Here is a 20,317-nt window from a genome sequence, read left to right as displayed (position 1 = left end):
ATAGGTCGATGCTGTCTATGATTGAATTGAAGGAAAAACAAACAAATTTGAGGATCAGGGCCGTACCTGAACTTGAGAAAGACAATTTAAGTGACTTTCTTATGAAGGAATTTGCACTTTTGGAACATAGCTTCAGAGAATCAAGATTTCAAGATAGTAAGTGCTTTCAGGCTGGGAAGAGGGGGGGGGGGGAGAACAGGGTGAGAGACTGTTTGATTACCCTCCGAACAAAAGAGGAGAGAGACAAAATTTTGAGTCTGCATTTCCAGAAGACCTTGGAAATACATCACTCAAGAGTGGAGATATTTAAAGATATTCCGAAATATCTTTTGGATCTTAGGTCCAGCTATGGAGATCTGGTTGCCCTGTTGAGAAGCAATAGAATTGTTTTCAGGTGGGAATTTCCCCAAGGCCTATCCTTTAGCTTTAAAGGAAGAAAGATAAAAATTAAATCAGTGGATGATAAAGAAAGATTTTTGAAAGATCACGGAGAAGACCTGCAGAAAGAATCTGGAGAAGAGCCAAGAGCGCTAAAACCAGGAATATTTGACATAGCAACACTACCCTTTGGATTGGATAATTCTGAGAAAGTGATACCACCAACAGAACAAGAACAATTACTGGGTGCAGTTGGAGGAAAGTAAAGTAATTACGACATGGCTCTGCAACTATTAAGTTGGAACATTAATGGTTTTAACTCCCCACAGAAAAGGAAAAAAGTCTTTCATTTATTAAAAAAGGAACAATTGGACTTGATTTGTCTACAGGAAACACATGTGATTAGGCTACATAGAAAAGTATTGATCAATAAAAGATTGGGCCAAGAGTTTATTTCATCGGACAAGGTGAAAAAAAGAGGAGTAGTGATTTATGCAAAAGAGGGCCTATCACCGAAATTTATCTTTAAAGATGACCAAGGAAGATTTGTGGCAATTGAAATTCAAACACAAGGAGAGAAATTTTTGATAGTAGGAGTTTATGCACTGAATGAGGGGAAATCTGAATTCTTTAAAAAGTTGCATGAGACATTGTTGGACTATCTGGACTATAATATCATTATGATGGGAGATATGAATGGAGTGGTATCTACAAATATGAACAAGGCACAGAGACAGGTAGTTACTAAAGATGGCAGACTACCAAAGACCTTTTTTGAGATGACTGACAATATGGACTTAGTTGACATTTGGAGAACAAAGAACCCTTTGGGTAGGGAGGGAACTTTCTTCTCTGAAGCCAAAATGACATGGACAAGAATTGACCAAATCTGGATAACTAGAGGACTGGCCCCAAAGACTAGAAAAGTGGAAATCTGTCCTAAAACCTGCTCTGACCATAATGCTGTGAGAATGGAGATGAAACTAACACCAATTGGCTCCTTCAGATGGAGGATGAATGACACCTTGTTTAGAGATGAAGAGGTTACCAAGAAGGCCCCCAAAAAACTCTGAGAGATTACTTTGAGACAAATATGAATATTACTATTGAAAAAAGAGTAATCTGGGATGCAAGCAAAGCGGTTATGAGGGGGTTTCTGATTCAACAGAATGCAATAAAGAAGAGAACTCAAAATGAGAAAAAAGACAAAATTTTGGAGAAAATGAAAGAAGGTGAGAAGAAACTGAGAGCGAAACCAAAATCACAAGAGATTCTGAGAGAAATAAAGTTACATCTGTGAAGAGAATCAGAACTTACAGGGTTAAACAGTTCTGAGTGACGTCTCTCATTCTGAGGCGTGACCATTTTCCAGAGGGGAGTGTTCTTCTCTGTCTGTTTTTTCCCTTCTTCGCTTGTGCGGCGAGGCAGCATGATGTGCGCTCTCTCGCCGGGTTGATTTATGACGTTTTCTACACGATTAAAGACTATTAGAGATAAGCAAGAACGCCTGATTTATTACACACACACGCATTGCAACAGGCTTCTGCCCGCTGTGTCGAACTCTGCTGAAGGAAGCTGACGGAGAGCTTCCGTGGGAGTCCAGTGAGGCGCAGAGGAAGCGTGTTGGACTCCATTCCAATAGCCACAGGTTATGGGGAGTCAGCAAAGCTTTGAAGCTGTTGCCAAATCGTGCCGGTGTGTGTGGAAGCCAGCTGAGAGGAGGCTGGAGCCAGCTGGAGCTGCCTAACGTTTGAGGCAAGGAGGAGCTCGCTGGGAGGAACGGATCTGCTGAACCAGGTGACGGACCAGCTGCTGAGTACGTGAGTAAGCTGAGCCCCAGGGGAGAAGATGGCAGATGGCCAGGAGTTAGCAGATGTCCCGTTCGAAAAGCTCACAACCCAGTCCTGGGACATCTGGGTTAGAAGAGTGAGGGGTTGGTTTTTGGCCACAGGGCTTTGGAGTACAGCCCAGAAGGAGCCAGCACCCCCCACACAAGTTGCTGCTGGAGATGACGCAGCAGGCTGTGAGGCTGCTTTGCCGGAGGAGAGCAAGCAGAGAATGCAAAGGGAATTTTGCATGTTGAAGTCATGCGTGGATGCTATGCTGTTGCCCCATTTGGAGGGCGTTGAGTCGGCTCAGGCTGCCTGGGAGGTGCTGAGGGGTTTGTGTAAAAGCTCAGCAGGAGACCAGAGCCCTGAAGAAGTTATGAGCCCAGAAGGGGCTGGTGCCCATGTCCCTGAAGTCTCAGCCTCAAGGAGCGCTGTTGGCAAAGTCGGGGGGGGGGGGCAGAGAAAACCAAAGGCAAGTTTGTAAAGTTTTCCACTGTGTGTGACGAGGAGGAACGCCATTTCAGAGGGGGCAGAGCTGGCACAAGGAGCCCTTCCGGTTGCAGAAGGAGGGGGCCAGCTGGAAGCCCAGTTCAGTGTTTTTCCACTCGTTGCTGTTTTGTTTGCAATTCTCCAGACCATCTGCGTCGTTCCTGCCCGCAGAGAGCCAGGGAGGCTAGGCAGGATGTTTCCAAGGTCGTTTCCCATGGCAACCAGTCCAGGAGAGCAGACCAGCGTGGGAACGCGAAGGGAAGACGTGACTCAGGGAGTGAAGACGGCCCTTATCATCTGACTGCTTCTATGGCAATATTAAAGAGCTCCAGTGAGAACAGAAAGATGCGCTGGGTCATAGACTCTGGAGCCAGTCATCACCTGATAACAGCGACACCTGCTGTCGAAATGTGGAACTGCAGGGCTGTTTCAGCTGGGAATACAGTTGTTTTTGCTGATGGGTCGCAAAAGCCTTTATCTAACGTGGCTAATGTTTATGTCTCTTTCTTGCAGGCGGAGCTGGAAGTTTACATTGTGCCTGAGATGAAACACTGTCTTTTGTCTGTATCTTGTCTCTTGAAGCAGGGGTACAAGGTTTGCTTTGAAAATGATGTCTGTACTATTTCCAGGGGTGGGAGACAGCTCGTCAGTGTTGCATGCCAGAACAATCTCTTTTTTCTGGAGACACCTCTGGAGGGTGAGGGGAATGCTGAAGGAGCACAAGCAAAGTGTGCAAACGTTCCCACTCATGATTCATGTGTTTGCTTGTGGCACAAGAGATTGTCACATGGTTCTTTGGAAGATGTCCAGAAGTTGCGCCAGTACACAGTAGGGTGCAGAATAAAATCATGTAACCATTCCCTAGATTGTAGGGCATGCAGAAAGGCAAAGGTAAAAGGGTGCAGTTATCCCAGGGTGGAGAGGGTAACCACGAAACCTTTTGAGCTTGTGCACACAGACCTTTTTGGGCCCATGCCAGAGAGTTTGGGCGGGGCCAGGTTTCTGCTGACGCTGACAGATGACTTTAGCCAGCATAGCTGGTGCTTCTCGCTGAAAACAAAAGGAGAAGCAGCACAACTGATCAAAGATTGGGTTGTGGAGGTGGAACGACGGTTCTCCACCAAAGTGCAGGGGTTCAAGAGTGACAGAGGTGCAGAGTTTACTGGGTCTGCTCTGCAGAGGTTCTTCCGTCAGAAGGGGATAAGTCACAAGGTGACAGGTGCTACTTTTCCTCAGGAGAGAGGCGTGGCAGAGCTCAGAAGTGAAGCTCTGGCTAAAGCTACAGAAGTTTTACTGTGTGACTCCGGTTTGCTTCAGAGCTTTTGGAGTGAAGCCTGGAGGACGGCCAATTTCACGTTTAACAGGTCCTACAATTCAGTGGTAGGTGACACCCCGTATTGCTTGCTCCACGGAATGAAGCCGAAACTGCATTTCTTCCGCGTGTTTGGTTCACAGGCCTTAGTGCCGGTGCCAAAGGCTCAACGCAAGCAAGGTGGCCCGAGGTTCCAGAAAATGATCTTCTGTGGGTATGAACCTGCGACAAAAGGGTGGAGGTTTGCATATCCAGAAGGTGATCAGACCAAGCTTCTGATCAGTAAGTATGCTGAGTTCTGTGAGCAGAATGGTTGGTCAAGGATCCATGCGAGTCCTGACGTTCTCTCAGATTGTCTGTCTGATTCTGAGGAGGAGGGAGAGCTAGAGGCTGAACCTGTTGCTGAGGACCAAGTCTATGAACAGGGTCAAGAACAGGGTCGGGCATCTCCACAGGTTGTTAAAAGAGAGCCCAAGAGTGAGCCTTCGTCTCCTGTTAGCAAAGTACAGAAGGCCTGAAGACGCACTAGGTCAGAGGGGGAGACTTCTGATGTAGAGGACACACTTGCTGACCACAGTGAGTCAGAAGGAGCACCTGAGTTTGTGCTCAGACGGTCCACTCGCACCATGAAGGGAATTCCACCTGAGAGGTTTCAGGTCACCAGTGCGTGGATTGGTTTCGCACAGTGCGAACCTGGGAGGTTTAAGGAGGTTCAACGATTGCCTGAGACAAATGCCAGGAAGGGACGAAAGGCAATGGTAAGGGAGTTGAACTCTCAGAGATCTGTAAATGTATGTTCACAGGTTCCCTCTGAATGCGAGACGAGAGGGGGTGTGAAGAGAATCAGAACTTACAGGGTTAAACAGTTCTGAGTGACGTCTCTCATTCTGAGGCGTGACCATTTTCCAGAGGGGAGTGTTCTTCTCTGTCTGTTTTTTCCCTTCTTCGCTTGTGCGGCGAGGCAGCATGATGTGCGCTCTCTCGCCGGGTTGATTTATGACGTTTTCTACACGATTAAAGACTATTAGAGATAAGCAAGAACGCCTGATTTATTACACACACACGCATTGCAACAGGCTTCTGCCCGCTGTGTCGAACTCTGCTGAAGGAAGCTGACGGAGAGCTTCCGTGGGAGTCCAGTGAGGCGCAGAGGAAGCGTGTTGGACTCCATTCCAATAGCCACAACATCAAGTTCAATATATGAAAATGATGAATCAGGAAATAGAGTGGAAAATTAAACAGATGAGACAAAAGACATTTGAATCGGCTAATAAATGTGGGAAAGTGCTAGCCTGGCAGATGAAAAAAAGACAAAAACTTAATACCATTACAAATTTGGAAGTGGAAGGAAAGAATATACAGAATCCAGTGGAAATTAGAAAATGCTTCCAGAGATATTTTAAACAGTTCTATACACAAGGGCCACAGAAAGAGACTGATATAGACCAATTTTAAAAAACAAATGGATTACAAAAAATCTCTCAAGAAAATAAGCTAATGTTGAACTATAAAATAACGGAACAGGAGGTAGAAGGTGCCATCCAGAACATGCAATTGGGCAAATCTCCCGGGCCGGATGGTTTAACTTCAAAATATTATAGATCTTTGAAAAATTGGATAATTCAACCACTAAAGGAAGTTTGTAATGAAATTTTGGAGGGGGGAAAAGCACCAGAGTCGTGGAAAGAAGCTTATATTACACTTATACCGAAAACTGAGTCTGAAAAGACACAACTTAAGAACTACCGCCCCATATCCCTGCTTAACGTGGATTACAAAATTTTTGCAAATATTTTGGCTAAAAGATTAAAAAAAAGTATTAGTGGAAGAGATACATAAAGACCAAGCTGGCTTTCTCCCGGGCAGACACTTGTCTGACAATACGAGAAATATTATTAATATTTTAGAAAAACTACAAGTGAACATTAACACTAAAGCAGTTTTAATATTCGTAGATGCGGAGAAAGCCTTTGACAATATTTCCTGGAGTTTTATGAAGAAAAATCTTCAGGGGATAATAATAAATGTCTTGTCATGTTTGTTGATCAATAAAGCAATGTTATAGAGAAAATCCAGTATTGGTTGTCTGGGGTTTACTTGTGCCTTCCTAGAGTGTACTGGGTCTCATCTATGCTAAACATGTAAACAGATTAAAAGGACCTAATTGGTCATAACAGGTTTGGGACTGGCTTTTGGAAGATGCCTGTTTGTGAATTTGTTTTGTGTGTGTAGATCAGTGCACGCTGACCAACGTGCAGTCTTCGCAGTAAGCCTCTATTCTGATGGCCTTGAGTAATCATGACAACCAGTAGATTCTTATCTGCTGCAGCCTTCATCCGCCCTCACAGCAGCCATTGTAGCATACCATTATCATCCGCCTGTTCTGCCGTTGAGGACTTATTGGATCATTCCTTGTCTAGCTCCTTTCCTTTGACCTTACCGCCTTGGGTACAGCACACTAAACAGCTGTAAGGCCACTGAGGTTACTTCACAAGTTGGACACAAGAGAGAGCAGGAGGGAAATAGCTGAAGGGAACTCCTCTCTATTAAAAATCATCTCTGAGGCCAACACACATACAATTCAGAAAAAGCAGAACATATTGTGAAAACAATTTGTATTTCATTACTTTCGGTTTTATTTTTCTCAAAAAATGTAAATGTACTTTTAAATTTACATTTCAGCTATTACACTGAAGAAGCAGACAGTTGTACCAAAATGTTAATGCTGCTCGAACACTTTGCTGAATAGCATTTTTTGATCTCCTGTTCTATATGAAGGAAACCAAGAATTAACTGTCAGAGTAGTAGTAATAATAATGATTTGATCTATATACTGCCCTTTATCAAAAGATCTCAGGGCGATGTACATTAGAAACACATTCCAAAACATCAGTGATAATCATAACAACAGTCCTCTCCAGCCTGCAAACTTCTCCAACCAGATGCTGTCCAGATGTTTTGGACTACAACTCCCATCAGCCCCAGTCAGTGAAGGTTTTGCGCTCTCACATCAGTTTCAGCGTCATACAGCTGGCCAGGGCTGATGGGAATTGTAGTCCAAAACATCTGGAAGGCACCAGGTTAGATTACAGTCTCTCCTGCCAAAGCTCATCTTGCCAGACTGCTGGATGTCAATTTGTCGGGGAGGCTGCAATGTGAGGATGCACTTGGCCCATGGCTCCTTGGCTCATAAGTGGCAGCAGATCCAATGCAAAAGGAAATCTTCATCTTTTACACTTGCAGAAATCTGCACAAATCACTTCTATGAAATGCCTGCTATGTTCCCTGTTGCGACATTATGTACACAGTGCCTTCTTTTTAAATTATTATCTATAAATATTTTTATCATGTATACAAAAGAATAAAAATGTGAACTAAGAAATAAGTGGTGTCGCTCTCGCCAAATTAAATTTTAGGGCCAGAAAGAAATATGGCAGCAGGAACAACTTCAGCACTCACCCAGGCGTGCTGGCCCAATGAGGGCTGGACATGCTAACCTGAGACACCAGCAAGCCAAACTCTCATGGTGAGCTGTTTGCATGTGACGAGGCACATGTCAGGACACTCACCCCAGGGGCATGTGATTTAACTGTGGCCACAGCCAGGCCTGTTTCACCTCTAAAAGATAAGTTTCTCTACATGCCGTACAAATATACACTACACCCAACATTTACAGTGTGTGATTTCTTGAAGTTTACAGCACAGGAAGCAGGCTGCCTAGCTCTCCATGATATAGAAAACAATCACTCAAAATGCATTATCTTTCAGGCAGATGACCTTGCAATCCAGGAAAAGGGTGTGGAGCAAAGTACACCAGCAGCCACAATAAAAGGTTCTGAGGATACGGGAGGGACTGTGGGGCTACTGCATTGTCCTCTGTCGCTTGGCATCAAGGGGGGGGGGGCTAGATTTCCAGCAATTCATCTGAGGCCTTCACTTTCATTGCTGGATCTTTTGGCCAGCTCTTGGACAGGTTTAGCCTGTGTAGGAAAGAATGGCTTTAGGGAAGAGGAATCCTGAGATACTGGCAAGGGCCATGCCTCACTGTTTCCTGGAGCAGGAGCACCAGCTGAGTATTGCCAGGTATGTCGTCCAGGAGCTCCATGCAACTCAGATGCTGCACTCACCTGTCCTTGTTTGGCTCTGCTGGACTGCCATGGGCTTCAAGATCTTCTTAGCATCACTTGCATAGCAAGGAACATTGTATTTGCCACTGGAGGTCTTGATGATGGCACCTCTTCTCTGAGCATCTTGAATCAAAGCATTCCAATCTTCATTTTCCTACAATGGTTTTTATTTTAATTTAAGAAACAATAAATTATTAGGACAGGAGACTGGGCAGGTGCGGTAGTGACGGTTTATAAACAAGAGTTGGGAAAATTCATGGATTCGAAGTTAATCCTGCTGCCTCAAAGTAGAGGCTGTTGTAGCTTGCTCCCAGTTCTCTTTTCTTCGAAGGCAGGGACAGGAACCTGGTGACCAAATCAGCCCCCCCCCCCCCCAGCATTCCCAGTCAGCCCACCACCCTTCAACTTGTCAATCCCACCTGCTCCCTCTAAGGAGATTCTTCTAACTTCTGTTGCACTGCAGGAGAGGGCGAGTGTGATTGTGTGGGTCTCTGGCTCCATCTGCTTTTGGAGTATGCCTCTCAACAGCATTCCACAAGGAAAAATGGAGGCGACCTTAGCTTGAAAAAGACTGGCTAAATTAATCTGAAATACTAAAGACCACTAATAATGGGTGTCAGTAGAAATTAGGACACAGAACTTCCTTTGGATTGCACTCACTGGTAAACAGTGGCTTCCGAACACACAACAGAGAATCCCTCCAATACATTTGTACATAGACTACAATTATCCTTCCCTCCTCACTGCAGCTATAGAGCCACCAGTGACAGAGAAACAAGTATTGTTTAATGCAAGTCCACTAACAACTCTGCCACTTTACAGGAGCAACAGCAAACCATCATCACCAGGACTTCCAAATGGAGAAATCTGGATTGGAGGCCCTCTAGTGGCAAAGTCATTGCAGTACAAGACTGACAAAGGTGACCATAATAAGACTGAGTGCATACGTATGTGAGTGATTGTGATTTCACACAGAAAAGTGGCAGGATGGGAAAGAGGGTGCTGAAGTCTCCCCCACTCCACCTACTTTTCTCCTGACAGGGCTCACTCCCAGTCCAAGAGCCTGACTGGGAGAAAAGTGTCAGGATAGAGAAGAGTCTGATGGGGCAGAAGCAACTGTCATGGTAGAGAACCCAATCCCTTTCTCTGCTTGAAATAAACCCTCCCCACCACACAGTTTGGCATTTTAAAACACTGAGACGAGTGGAGAACTTCTGTGGCCCTCTATATGCTGCTGAACTACATCTCCCACCATCCCTTGACCACTGGCTATGCTGGCTGTGGCTGATGGGAGTTGTACAACATCTGTAGGGCTGTAGGATTCCCAGTCCCTGCCCTTACAGCCTCTCACGAACAACCTTGGTGGATCAGATCAAATGGTCCACCCCCTGAAGTGCCATGCTTGGTCTTGCATGAAAAATAGCAGTGGTGGGGAAGCTGTGTTGTTGGGTTCCAATTCCCACCAGCCCCAGCCAGCATAGCTAAAGGTCAGAAGACGGGAGTTGTAGTCCAGCAGCACTGGGAGGCAGCAGAGCTTCCTTAGCTCTGGAATATAGTATTGCCAGTTTAAGCTCAATTGTGGAAAGACCTAAAGTAACCTAATTGTTTTATAATTTATGAAACCTGAGTTTCAGGTTCCTCTGGGCACCCACAAGCAACAGGGCCTTCTCAGTGGTGGCTCCCTCTTTGTGGAATGCCCTCCCTGGGGAGCTATGTCTTTCTCCCTCATCATTGCCTTTCAGGAGGCATTTGAAAACATGTTTGTTTAGCCAGGCACTTTTGGTGGTTGAAGAACACTGTTCCTAGCAATGCTGAGATCACTGGATGAGAGAAAGGTCCCGTCCCCCCCCCCCCCCCCGATTTTTAATCGTAGCTATTTTTAGAATGCTTTAACATTTATTCTGTGTTTGGCATGTTTACCACACTGGGCTCATTTGGGCAGAACATAAATTCAATAAATAAGCAAATGCTGCCCAATATTTTCCCTAACACTGCTGATTCAAAATACATAATTACTTACGACACCTTTTGGCCAGCCTGATGCTTTCCAGATGTTTTGAACTACAACTCCCACTTGCCACAGCCAGCAGAGCCAACATGTGCCCTCTTTTGCAAGTGTGGGCAGAGGGCCCAATCTATACAGGGTACTGTGCTCAGAAAATCCTGTGGGCACCCCTGAATCCTGTTATGCTCTCCTTCCAAACAACCCTATGAAGTAGGCTTGATTTATAGCTTTTGGAGGTGATATGGGGAGTTTGTGTGTGTGTATAAATCCAGGTGTCTTTGGGCCAAGCCCAGGACACCACCATTAACCCCCCACAAAGGTGCTTATTTCTTCTTCCACGTACCATGAGCGTTTGCAGGTGTCCAAGGATGAAGAGACTGTACTTGGCTCGGGTGATGGTGATATTCAGTTGCTGCAGACTCTTCAGAAACCTAGAGACGGGGGAAAACCCTGTATGTAAGGCTGGCTCAGGATGGGCAGCTATGTCCACAGTGCCCTACTAGCTACCACTGTGGGGTTCAACTAAATCCCTGTTTAAATTTCAAAGGCATTAAAAAAGTTTCAGGCATTCCCACCAAGGAGGAATAAATCTTAAAATCAGTCCATGCTCTGCTTTTGCAATTTCAGCTGCTCCCTACCCGCCACCATGTGGCTTCCAAGCGCAGACACCCCCACCACCATAAAAAAAAAAAAAACACATGTGGAAAGGAAGTGGGCTGGTGGTGGAAACCAGCTTCATTCCATGTCAGGACCTTCAGCTGCCTATCCAGCACAACCTGTTGGTGGAGTAATACTATTTGTTGTGATTCAGGTGACTTGAAAAACAGAAATGCATCGTTAGCACAACAGTGAAATTTTTTCTCCTTCTAACCCCCCCCACCAACTTTTAAATAAAATAATAAAAAGAAGCCCCTTGTGAGTTATTCCTGACCTGCTCTCGACTCCCACCTTGACACTTGAACAGCAGTTCTTCTGGGGCGCATCTAAAAGCACTGGACCCATCGAAGCCAGGAGCCCTCTGATAAGGGCTCCCCATTTTGTGACCCATCTGAAGCTACAGAAGAGGAGAGGCAAGAGGGTGTCTGCACTCTGCCCTCCATTCTGCCCCCAAACCCAATGCTTCCTTCTGGCCTTGCCAACCCCTCAACTTCCCTGTTCGCCCACCTCCCAGATATATAGTTCAGTTGTAAGCTGACAAAGTGCCCCTCACCTTCAACACACACTGCACCTCCACTTACAATATGAACTTCTGGCTTCAAGATCTGGCTTTTATTGTGTGCTACCCTAGGCTGCCATTAGGTTCCTTCCAGGCAGTTTGACAGAAGGGCACATACACACAGTTTTTGGGTTGTGGGACAGGCAGGCACTTTCACATCCTGCTATTTTTTTCTGGAAGAGCCAGAAGAGTTGCTACCACTGGTTAGAGGCCCCCTCTTCTCCCCCCCCCCCAGCTAGACACAGTGGAAGCGCCCTCCCAGATTCGCCAACATAAGGAATTGTAAATTCATTGGGATAAGGGAGGTGAAATGAGGAAGCTAACACAGCCTTGGCCCTGCCAGAGTGCCACACTTTGGGAACTCCTCTCATAAGATCCCTTATGGGCATCACAGGTGGTCAAGAGTGGAGTACAAGACCACCATAGGGGCTCCAACACCCCTTGTTCCAACCTTGAATTGTGGACAGTGGCCCACATACTTGACCACCCCAAGGATCACATCTTAAGTGTCAGAATTGCCAAGTTGAGGCACCTCAGTTGTCACCTCGCACTATGACAGCAAAGTCTTACCCAACTGATCCTTGCATGCTGTTCACTCGAACACAGGACACAATGATACAGTCCTTCTCACGGCCCTGGAACCCATCCACGAGGTCAACTTCCCCGACTCTGTAGAGAAAAGGAATGTCGTATGGTGCCATCCTAAATACACGTCTCTCTTTACCACCACCACTCATCCCCAAAAGAGAGGTGAAACTGATTGAGAAGGAAACAAACCACACTTTTATGAAGTTAAAGAAAACTCCACACTTCTTGTCTGAAATAGAAAACTATGTAAACAGTGAGAGAGCAAGCGAGGGAGCACATGGTAGATTGGAGAGATTACTTGAGTCAGTAGGTGAGCTGTTGCACCTCACTTTTCTCATATGTAAAATGGGAATATAACCTGTATTTTACACACTGCTGTTGCAAGAACAAATGAGATGGGGGGGGGGTTGTGGGAATGTTAAGGATAGTAGGAAATGATATATTGAATAAGCATTATCCTTCCTTCACTCATGCTAGTAAGTGATGTAGCAGAGCAGATTCCCCTCAATATACCTGGAAGCTAGCTTGCGGATTTGTTTGAAATATAAATTTTATTTATATCCCGCCCTCCCCAGCCGAAGCCGGGCTCAGGGTGGCTAACAACAGTAAAATAATGCAACATTCTAAAATCATTTCATTCTAAAATTAATTCAAATCAAATTGATGGCAACCATTGGGCTAGAGTTCTGTGAAGATTGCCAAAGGAGGGAGTCAGGCTGTGCCCTGGCCAAAGGCCTGGTGGAACAGCTCTGTCTTGCAGGCCCTGCGGAAAGATGTCAAGTCCCGCAGGGCCCTAGTCTCTTGTGACAGAGCGTTCCACCAGATCGGAGCCACAGCTGACAAAGCCCTGGCTCTAGTTGAGGCCAGCCTAACCTCTCTGTGGCCCGGGACCTCCAAGATGTTTTTTTTTGAAGACCGTAAGTTCCTCTGTGGGACATACCAGGAGAGGCGGTCCCGTAGGTATGAGGGTCCTAGGCCGTATAGGGCTTTAAAGGTTAAAGCCAGCACCTTAAACCTGATCCTGTACTCCACCGGGAGCCAGTGCAGCTGGTATAGCACCGGGTGAATGTGATCTTGCAGCGAGGACCCCGTAAGGAGTCTCGCCACGGCATTCTGCACCCACTGGAGTTTCTGGGTCAGTCTGAAGGGCAGCCCCACGTAGAGTGAGTTACAATAATCCAGTCTGGAGGTGACCGTCGCATGGATCACAGTGGCTAGGTCAGGGCGAGAGAGGTAAGGAGCCAACTGCTTAGCTTGGCAGAGATGAAAAAATGCCGCCTTTGTTATAGCTGCAATCTGCGCCTCCATGGAAAGGGAGATGTCAAAGATTACACCTAAACTCTTAACGGACGGTGCTGGCACTAATTACGCCCCCGTAAGAGATGGGAGTTGCCCCCCCAATCCCATATCGTCCCGACCCAGCCAAAGGACCTCTGTCTTCAAAAGATTTAACTTCAACCGACTCCCACATAACCATCCAGCCACAGCTTCCAAACATCTGATCAGTGTGTCTGGGGCCGAGTCAGGATGGCCATCCATCAACAGATAGAGTTGGGTGTCATCAGCATACTGATGGCAGCCCAGCCCAAAACTCCGGACAAGCTGGGCGAGGGGGCGCATAAAGATGTTGAAAAGCATCGGGGAGAGTATCACACCCTGAGGCACTCCACACAGCAAGGAGTGGCGCGATGACAATTCCCCCCCAAGTGCCACCTTCTGTCCCCGACCAGAGAGAAACGAGTGCAGCCACTGAAGGACTGTGCCCTGGATCCCCACATCGGCGAGGCGGTGGTCCAGGAGTTCCTGATCGACCATGTCGAAGGCTGCTGACAGGTCTAGAAGAATCAGCAGCCCCGACCCGCCTCGATCCAGCTGCCTGCGGAGAACATCTGTTAGGGCGACCAGAGCCGTCTCGGTCCCATGACCAGCACGGAAGCCGGACTGGAATGGATCCAAAGCCGATGTTTCCTCCAGAAACCCACCAAGCTGTTCAGCAACCGCTCTCTCAATCACCTTACCCAGGAATGGAAGATTCAAAACCGGGCGGTAATTGGATCTAATGATGTTTTCTTTAAGAGCGGACGCACCACTGCCTCCTTCAGTTCCCCTGGGAATGTCCTGGTGCCAAGGGACAAATTGATGATATCCCCTAGGAGGGCCCGCACCTCGTCTGGACATGCTCTAATCAGCCAAGACGGGCGCGGGTCAAGAGGACAGGTGGTGGGCTTTCCAGCTCGGAGGAGTCTGTCCACATCGGCTGGGGATATCCGGTCAAAGTGGTCCAATACTGGACCCAAGGACAGTCGAGGGGCCTCCAGTTCCGTTATTGTATCCAAATTGGCAGGGAGGTCACAGTGGAGCAACAGGACCTTCTCCGCAAAAAAGCTCGCAAATGCCTCACAGCTGTGTGTCAAATTGTTATTTAAATTTGGCTGTCCCTCGAGGGACGTTAAAGACCTAATTATACTAAATAATTGCGCCGGGCAAGAGCTAGCGGATGCAACTGAGGCCGAGAAGTAAGACTTCTTAGCGGCCTTCACTGCCATCTCGTAGGTTTTCATAAAAACCCTATAAGATGTTCTTGAGGCTCTGTCGCGGGCACCCTGCCATACTCGCTGTAGCCGTCTGAGGTCCCGCTTCATTTTCCGGAGCTCCTCAGTAAACCAGGGAGCCTGGTTTCTGCGGGGTTGCATTAGATTATTATGGGCACCACTCTGGGCAGCTCCCAACAGATTAAAAACAGAATAAAACATCAAACATTAAAAACTTCCCTAAACAGGGCTGCCTTCAAATGTCTTCTAAAAGTCAGATAGTTGTTTATTTCCTTGACATCTGATGGGAGGGCATTCCACAGGGCAGGTGCTACCACTGAGAAGGCCCTCTGCCTGGTTCCCTGTAACCTCACATCTTGCAGTGAGGGAACCGGCAGAAGGCCCTCGCAGCTGGACCTCAGTGTCTGGGCTCAACGATGGGGGTGGAGATGCTCCTTCAGGTATACTGGGCCGAGGCCGTTTACGGCTTTAAAGGTCAACACCAACACTATTTTAAAATGGGGTTTTAGAGCTGTCTTTTTAAAATAATATTTATTACTTTTAAAACTTACAAAAAAGAAAAAGAAGAAAGAAGACAAAAGAGAAAAAAGAACAAAAAAGAGAAAAAACAATACAATATATAAACTATACAAAACACAACCTTAACACATTAAACTAAACACAATAAACAAAACAAAACGATACAAAAACAATTTAAAAGCATACATCATACCTTTTCCATATTCTATCTTTCATTCCCTTGTTTCATCAACCTCCTCTCACCTCCCTTTTTGTATTCTACTTCTATTAGTTGTCTCAGCAATTCCTTTCCCTCTTTCTCTATTTTCTGTCATATAAATGTCTTAACATATTTTTAATCTTATTTTCCATTAAAACTAGTATACTTATTTAAGCTTAACTCCTTAAAACATTTCCACTAAGGCCATAAAATTTCATTCCAACATTTTTCTATCACTCATTAATTTTACAATATTTCTATATATAAACTTTAAATTTTCCAATCTTCTTCCACCATCTCCTCTCCCCGGTCTCGGACTCTGCCAGTCATTTCCGTCAACTCCATATAGTCCATCAACCTGGAGATCTTATGTCCGAGGCTCTTAACTCTTTTCCACGTCCCTTCTGCAGGTCTTCTTCATATTCTTTGATGCTAAAGAGCAGATCTCGGGGAAACTCCGACCTAACGATGCTTTTATTCCTTCTCGACAGGTCAGCCAAATTTCCGTAGTTAAAGCAAAGATCCATAAAGTATTTCAGGGCATGTTTCAAGATTCCTCCAAATCCAAAGGCCCCCAGAACTCCAATCTCCTCCTGACCCAAGTCCATGACCCAAAAGTCAGTTAATCCCTGCATGGAGGGATCTTTCCAACTTTCCTTTTCCAGTCCAAGCCAGGCTCCGATCCTCAAAATCTGACTTTTTCTAGTTTCAATCATAAAAGGCCTCAACTTATAGTCCTCAATTTGCCTCTGTAAGGCTGAGGCTCCCACTTGTATTACTTTAGGTTCGACAACAACTTTCTCCTTCTCCTCTTCCACAATTTGTCCTGCTAAAGTAAATTCCTGTACCAAATCCTGAATAATTTCTATATTGGTGCTCACTTTTTGTCCCAAGTTATCAATTTTAGTAGTCAAAACATCCGTCTTCTTGTGAAGTTGTTCCAACGAGTAGCTTATCTTACATAATGCAGTCACTAAAGCTTCTCCTGTCGACATTCTTAAATGGTCCAAGGTCAATCCCTGATTCTCACAGTTCTTATCATGCAGCTGGAGATTCCCCAGCTCCACTCTTGTAACAGTTTCAAAAGCTCCCTCTAGAGGGAAACAGTCTCCACTTGTATCAATCCTTTCAAGCACAGTTCAAAAAGTAAAGTTAGTTTCAATTTTCAGTTACTTTTCCTCCTTTTTAAACGCAGAAGAGGACAATGGAAACAATATATTTCTCTTATTTAACTAACTGTCAACATATGTTCTCTTCACTGTCAATGAACTCTCCCAAAACGTCAATCTACTGGCAGCCCGTTTCCAGGTTCAGAGCAGTGGTAATTTAATTTTTATCACTCTCTCCTGCAGGCTACACAGGCTAAAACCCCGAAGTGGGGGTTTTAGAGTTTTTAGGGGTTTTTGAATGTTTTACGTAGTTTTTATGTAGTTTTATGTAGTTTTTATGTAGTTTTATGTAGTTTCGTGGTAGTTTTATGTAGTCTTTATGTAGTTTTATGTAGTTTTTCAATTTCATTGTTCCGCAAGGGACAATGACAATAAAGATATCGTATATCGTTGAATTGTGATTGGAAACATACTGGGAGCCAATGTAGGTCTTTCAAGACTGGTGTTATATGTCCAAAAAATTCTCTCCCTGGAGTTATAGAAAAGAGTCAAAATTTGGGGAAGTGGCAGGATTTAAAGTAAATAGGAATAAAACTAAATTATTAGTCAAAACTTTGAAGGAAGAAGAGAAAAAAGAGTTGGAGCAAAATATTGAGATAGAAGTTCATAAAAAGGTCAAATATTTAGGGATATGGTTAACATCAAGAAACATAAATATTTACAAAGATAATTATGAAAAAGTGTGGCTCGAGATAAAAAGAAATTTAGAATTATGGAGCAGAATGAACCTCTCCCTGCTAGGAAAAATAGTTGCGGTAAAAATGAATGTTTTGCCAAAAATGCTATTTCTGTTCCAGTCAGTCCCAGTAATGGTAAAAGATGATTGCCTTAAAAAATGGCAGAAGGAAATTTCAAAGTTTATCGGGGGGGGGGGGGGGCAAAAGGCCAAGGATAAAGTATAAGTTACTTAGTTACTGTCAGGGAACTGACATCAGAGCGAGCAGAGCGAGAGGCGGAGGCAGGGCTCCAGAGCGATGCCGGAGAGGGGACCAGCAGGGGGGAAGGAATTCAGCGTAACACCAATAGAGATGAGAGGGAGATGGAGGAATTGGTGACAGGGCTCCAAGACCCTTCACCCGAATCTAGTGGAGAGAGCGCTGGCACGCCCCTGCCTTCCCCTCACTTGCACAGACGCGTTCCGCGCAGGGAACATAGGAGGAGACTTGGGGTCAAACAGCTTTTATGCTGGAAGAGGTTCAAGAAACGCCCACTGACGGATTCTGCAAGTGACTAACAGGTCACGGAGGGCGAGCTCTAACCCTAAACATGGTTGAGCAAACAAACTGACTAAACTGAAGGCAATTTACGCACAAGTAACCCCCTTACAACCATTACAGCAATCCGTCAGTCCCTGCTGTTACTTGTGCGCAAGCAGTGGAAACATGAGCCAGACTGGAGGCGCCGGGGCAGCGGAGCAAGCTGCGGGGGCGCAGGACCTAGTGAAGAGGAACCAGGAGCTGGAACGGCATGTAGCACTGCTGATGGCGCGGCTGGATGAGAGGCGCACCCAGGACGCGCAGGTTAGACCCACCCCGTGGCAAAAAAGGTGCCTGGACTGGTACACAAATTTGGGGGGAAGCCCCAGGAATATAATGGATTCCAAACAGAAATAGAGTACGCCTTGCAGCTGCAGCATGATGACTTTGCTGACGAGGCAGCGCAGGTGGCGTATATTGTGGGGCACCTTGAGGGCAGCGCGAGGGAATGGGTTAGACCCCTAATGGCCCCCGCCATGAAGGACGTCAGGAAGTTTCTTCAGGCGATGGACGCTATGTATTCAAGCCAATTGGGGGAGAGTCTGACCCAGAGGGAGCTGATGAGATGCAGGCAGGGGGATCTTTCCGTTAGAGACTACTGGTCCCGCTTTGCGATGTTAATACACAGGCTCGAATGGGATCTAGATAGCCCCCCCATACGGATGCTGTTTGAGGAGGGGTTGTCCCCAACCGTTAAAGATGAGCTCTCCCGCGCGCCCCGCCCGGAGACTATGGATCAGCTGACAAAAGCTGCGATGGCGATAGGCGCTCGCCAGGAAGCGCGCGCTTTGGAAAGGCGGGAAGGGAGAGGAGAGCGTTGCCCTGACTACCGCATTCCTGAGATGCCAAAGCAGCCTTCCGATGACGTGGTGCCAATGGAAATTGATGGGGCGCGCGCATGCGAGGTTCCGAGCGCCCACCAAGGAGGCAAAAGGGAAGGAAAGGCTGGGGAAAGCACCAAGAAATGTTTCCTCTGCCAACGGCCAGGACACTTTGCCAGGGTCTGTCCACAAAGAAAGGCTTGGCAAGGGATGGTGGGAGCCGCTGGAAATGAGGAGGAGGGGGCAGAGGAAAAGGTGCAGGGAAACGCCAGCGCTTGACTGCCCACAGGGGGGCGCAGCAGCCAAGCGAACAACTAACAGAAGTGCCCCAACCAGACCCACCCAAGGTTTCTATAGCGATAGAGGTGGTGCTAGAACACCCAGTCAAGGTGAAGGCAATGCTGGACTCAGGCAGCTCCTGTAATTTTTTTAGTAAGGAGATTGCACTGGAGCACCAGATCCACCTGCTGCCACTTGATTTCCCACTCCAAGTGACCACGATAGATGGCAGGGAGCTGCTGGGAGGGGAGGTAACGCATCAAACCCCGCCAATGAGAATGAGTGTGTCCAGGCACACAGAAACCATTGCCTTTCATGTGGCCACACTGGCGGGACCCCCGATAATACTGGGCATGAGCTGGCTAGTGCTACATGATCCAGTGGTGGCTTGGCATCAACGGACAGTCACCTTCGGGTCAGCGCACTGTTTGGAACACTGTCTAGGGGGAGTGAAGCCCAGAGTGAGGTTGGCCAGAGTGGCAGCAACTACACTGAAGCAGAGAGCGGAAGTGCCGCCACAGTACGCGAACTTACAAGAGGTCTTCAGCGAGAGGGAAGCGGACAGGCTGCCGCCACATAGGCCCTTCGACTGCTAAATCAACCTACTCCCTGGGGCGCAGCTGCCGGTGGGTAAGCTGTATGCCATGTCAGACCAAGAGATGCAGGAGTTGCGAGACTTTATAGACAAGAACCTGAAAAGGGGGTTTATAAGAGAATCTAAGGCAGTGGGGGGCAGCCCTGTGTTTTTTGTGGATAAGAAAAACACGGATCAGCCGAGGTTCGTCGTAGACTATCGAAGATTGAACCTCGTATCGGAACCCATGACCTTCCCAATGCCCAGAATTGATGATATTCTGACTAGGGTAAGGAAGGGTAAGATTTTTACCAAGCTGGACCTTCGGGGAGCATACAACTTGATTAGAATGAGAGAGGGGGACGAATGGAAAACCACCATGTTCACCCCCTAGGGGCCTTTGAGTACCTAGTCATGCCATTTGGATTACAGTCGGGCTCAGCCTGTTTTCAAAGCTTCATGCACCATGTGCTGGGTCCCCTGCTGTACAAGAACTGCGTAGCATTTCTGGACGACGTCCTGATCTATTCGGACAATGAAAAAAAGCATGTCCAGGACGTCAGGGAAGTGCTGAAAAGGCTACAAGAGCACCAGCTGTGGGTCAAGCTGGAAAAGTGCCAGTTTCACGCCAAAGAAGTGGAATTCCTGGGATACAGGTTGTCAGACAGAGGCCTAGCCATGGACCCCGGCAAGGTGCAGGCGGTGCTGGAATGGAAGGCCCCCCAAACCCGGAAGGATGTTCCTCGGGTTCAGCAACTTCTACCGGAAGTTCATCAAGAACTTCGCCCACTTGACCGCGCCCATCACGGATTGCCTCAGTAGCAAAAAGAAGTTCGTCTGGATGGAAAGTGCCCAACGATCCTTCGAAAGGCTAAAGAAGGCGTTCAGCTCGGAGGAACAGCTCCTGCACGTGGATCTGCAGAAGCCGATGAGGCTAGAGACCGACGCATCGGACAGAGCGATAGGAGCGGTGTTACTCCAGCCGGGACCAGGCCAACACACCT

General features: G+C 46.8%; 1 protein-coding gene across 1 annotated transcript in view; it reads right to left on the bottom strand.

Annotated features, from left to right (window-relative positions):
• Nucleotides 1-7,913: 7,913 nt before the first annotated feature.
• LOC309333186 (putative helicase senataxin) overlaps nt 7,914-20,317 on the bottom strand; it is a gene marked incomplete at its 5' end in the record, with an annotated part of 95,627 nt that continues 83,223 nt past the window's right edge. Inside the window, 3 exons of the mRNA XM_081846586.1 lie at nt 7,914-8,289; nt 10,484-10,571; nt 11,927-12,025. Coding sequence (XP_081702712.1) covers nt 8,119-8,289; nt 10,484-10,571; nt 11,927-12,025 — 358 coding nt within the window. The 3' untranslated portion in view covers nt 7,914-8,118. The remainder of the gene's footprint in view (nt 8,290-10,483; nt 10,572-11,926; nt 12,026-20,317) is intronic.

Source organism: Podarcis erhardii (genome assembly GCF_964252035.2).
Source record: "Podarcis erhardii genome assembly, chromosome: W".
Classification (NCBI taxonomy): Eukaryota; Metazoa; Chordata; class Lepidosauria; order Squamata; family Lacertidae; genus Podarcis; species Podarcis erhardii.
The sequence above is the reverse complement of the archived record's forward strand: the minus strand, read 5'-3'. Positions and strand labels throughout refer to the sequence as shown.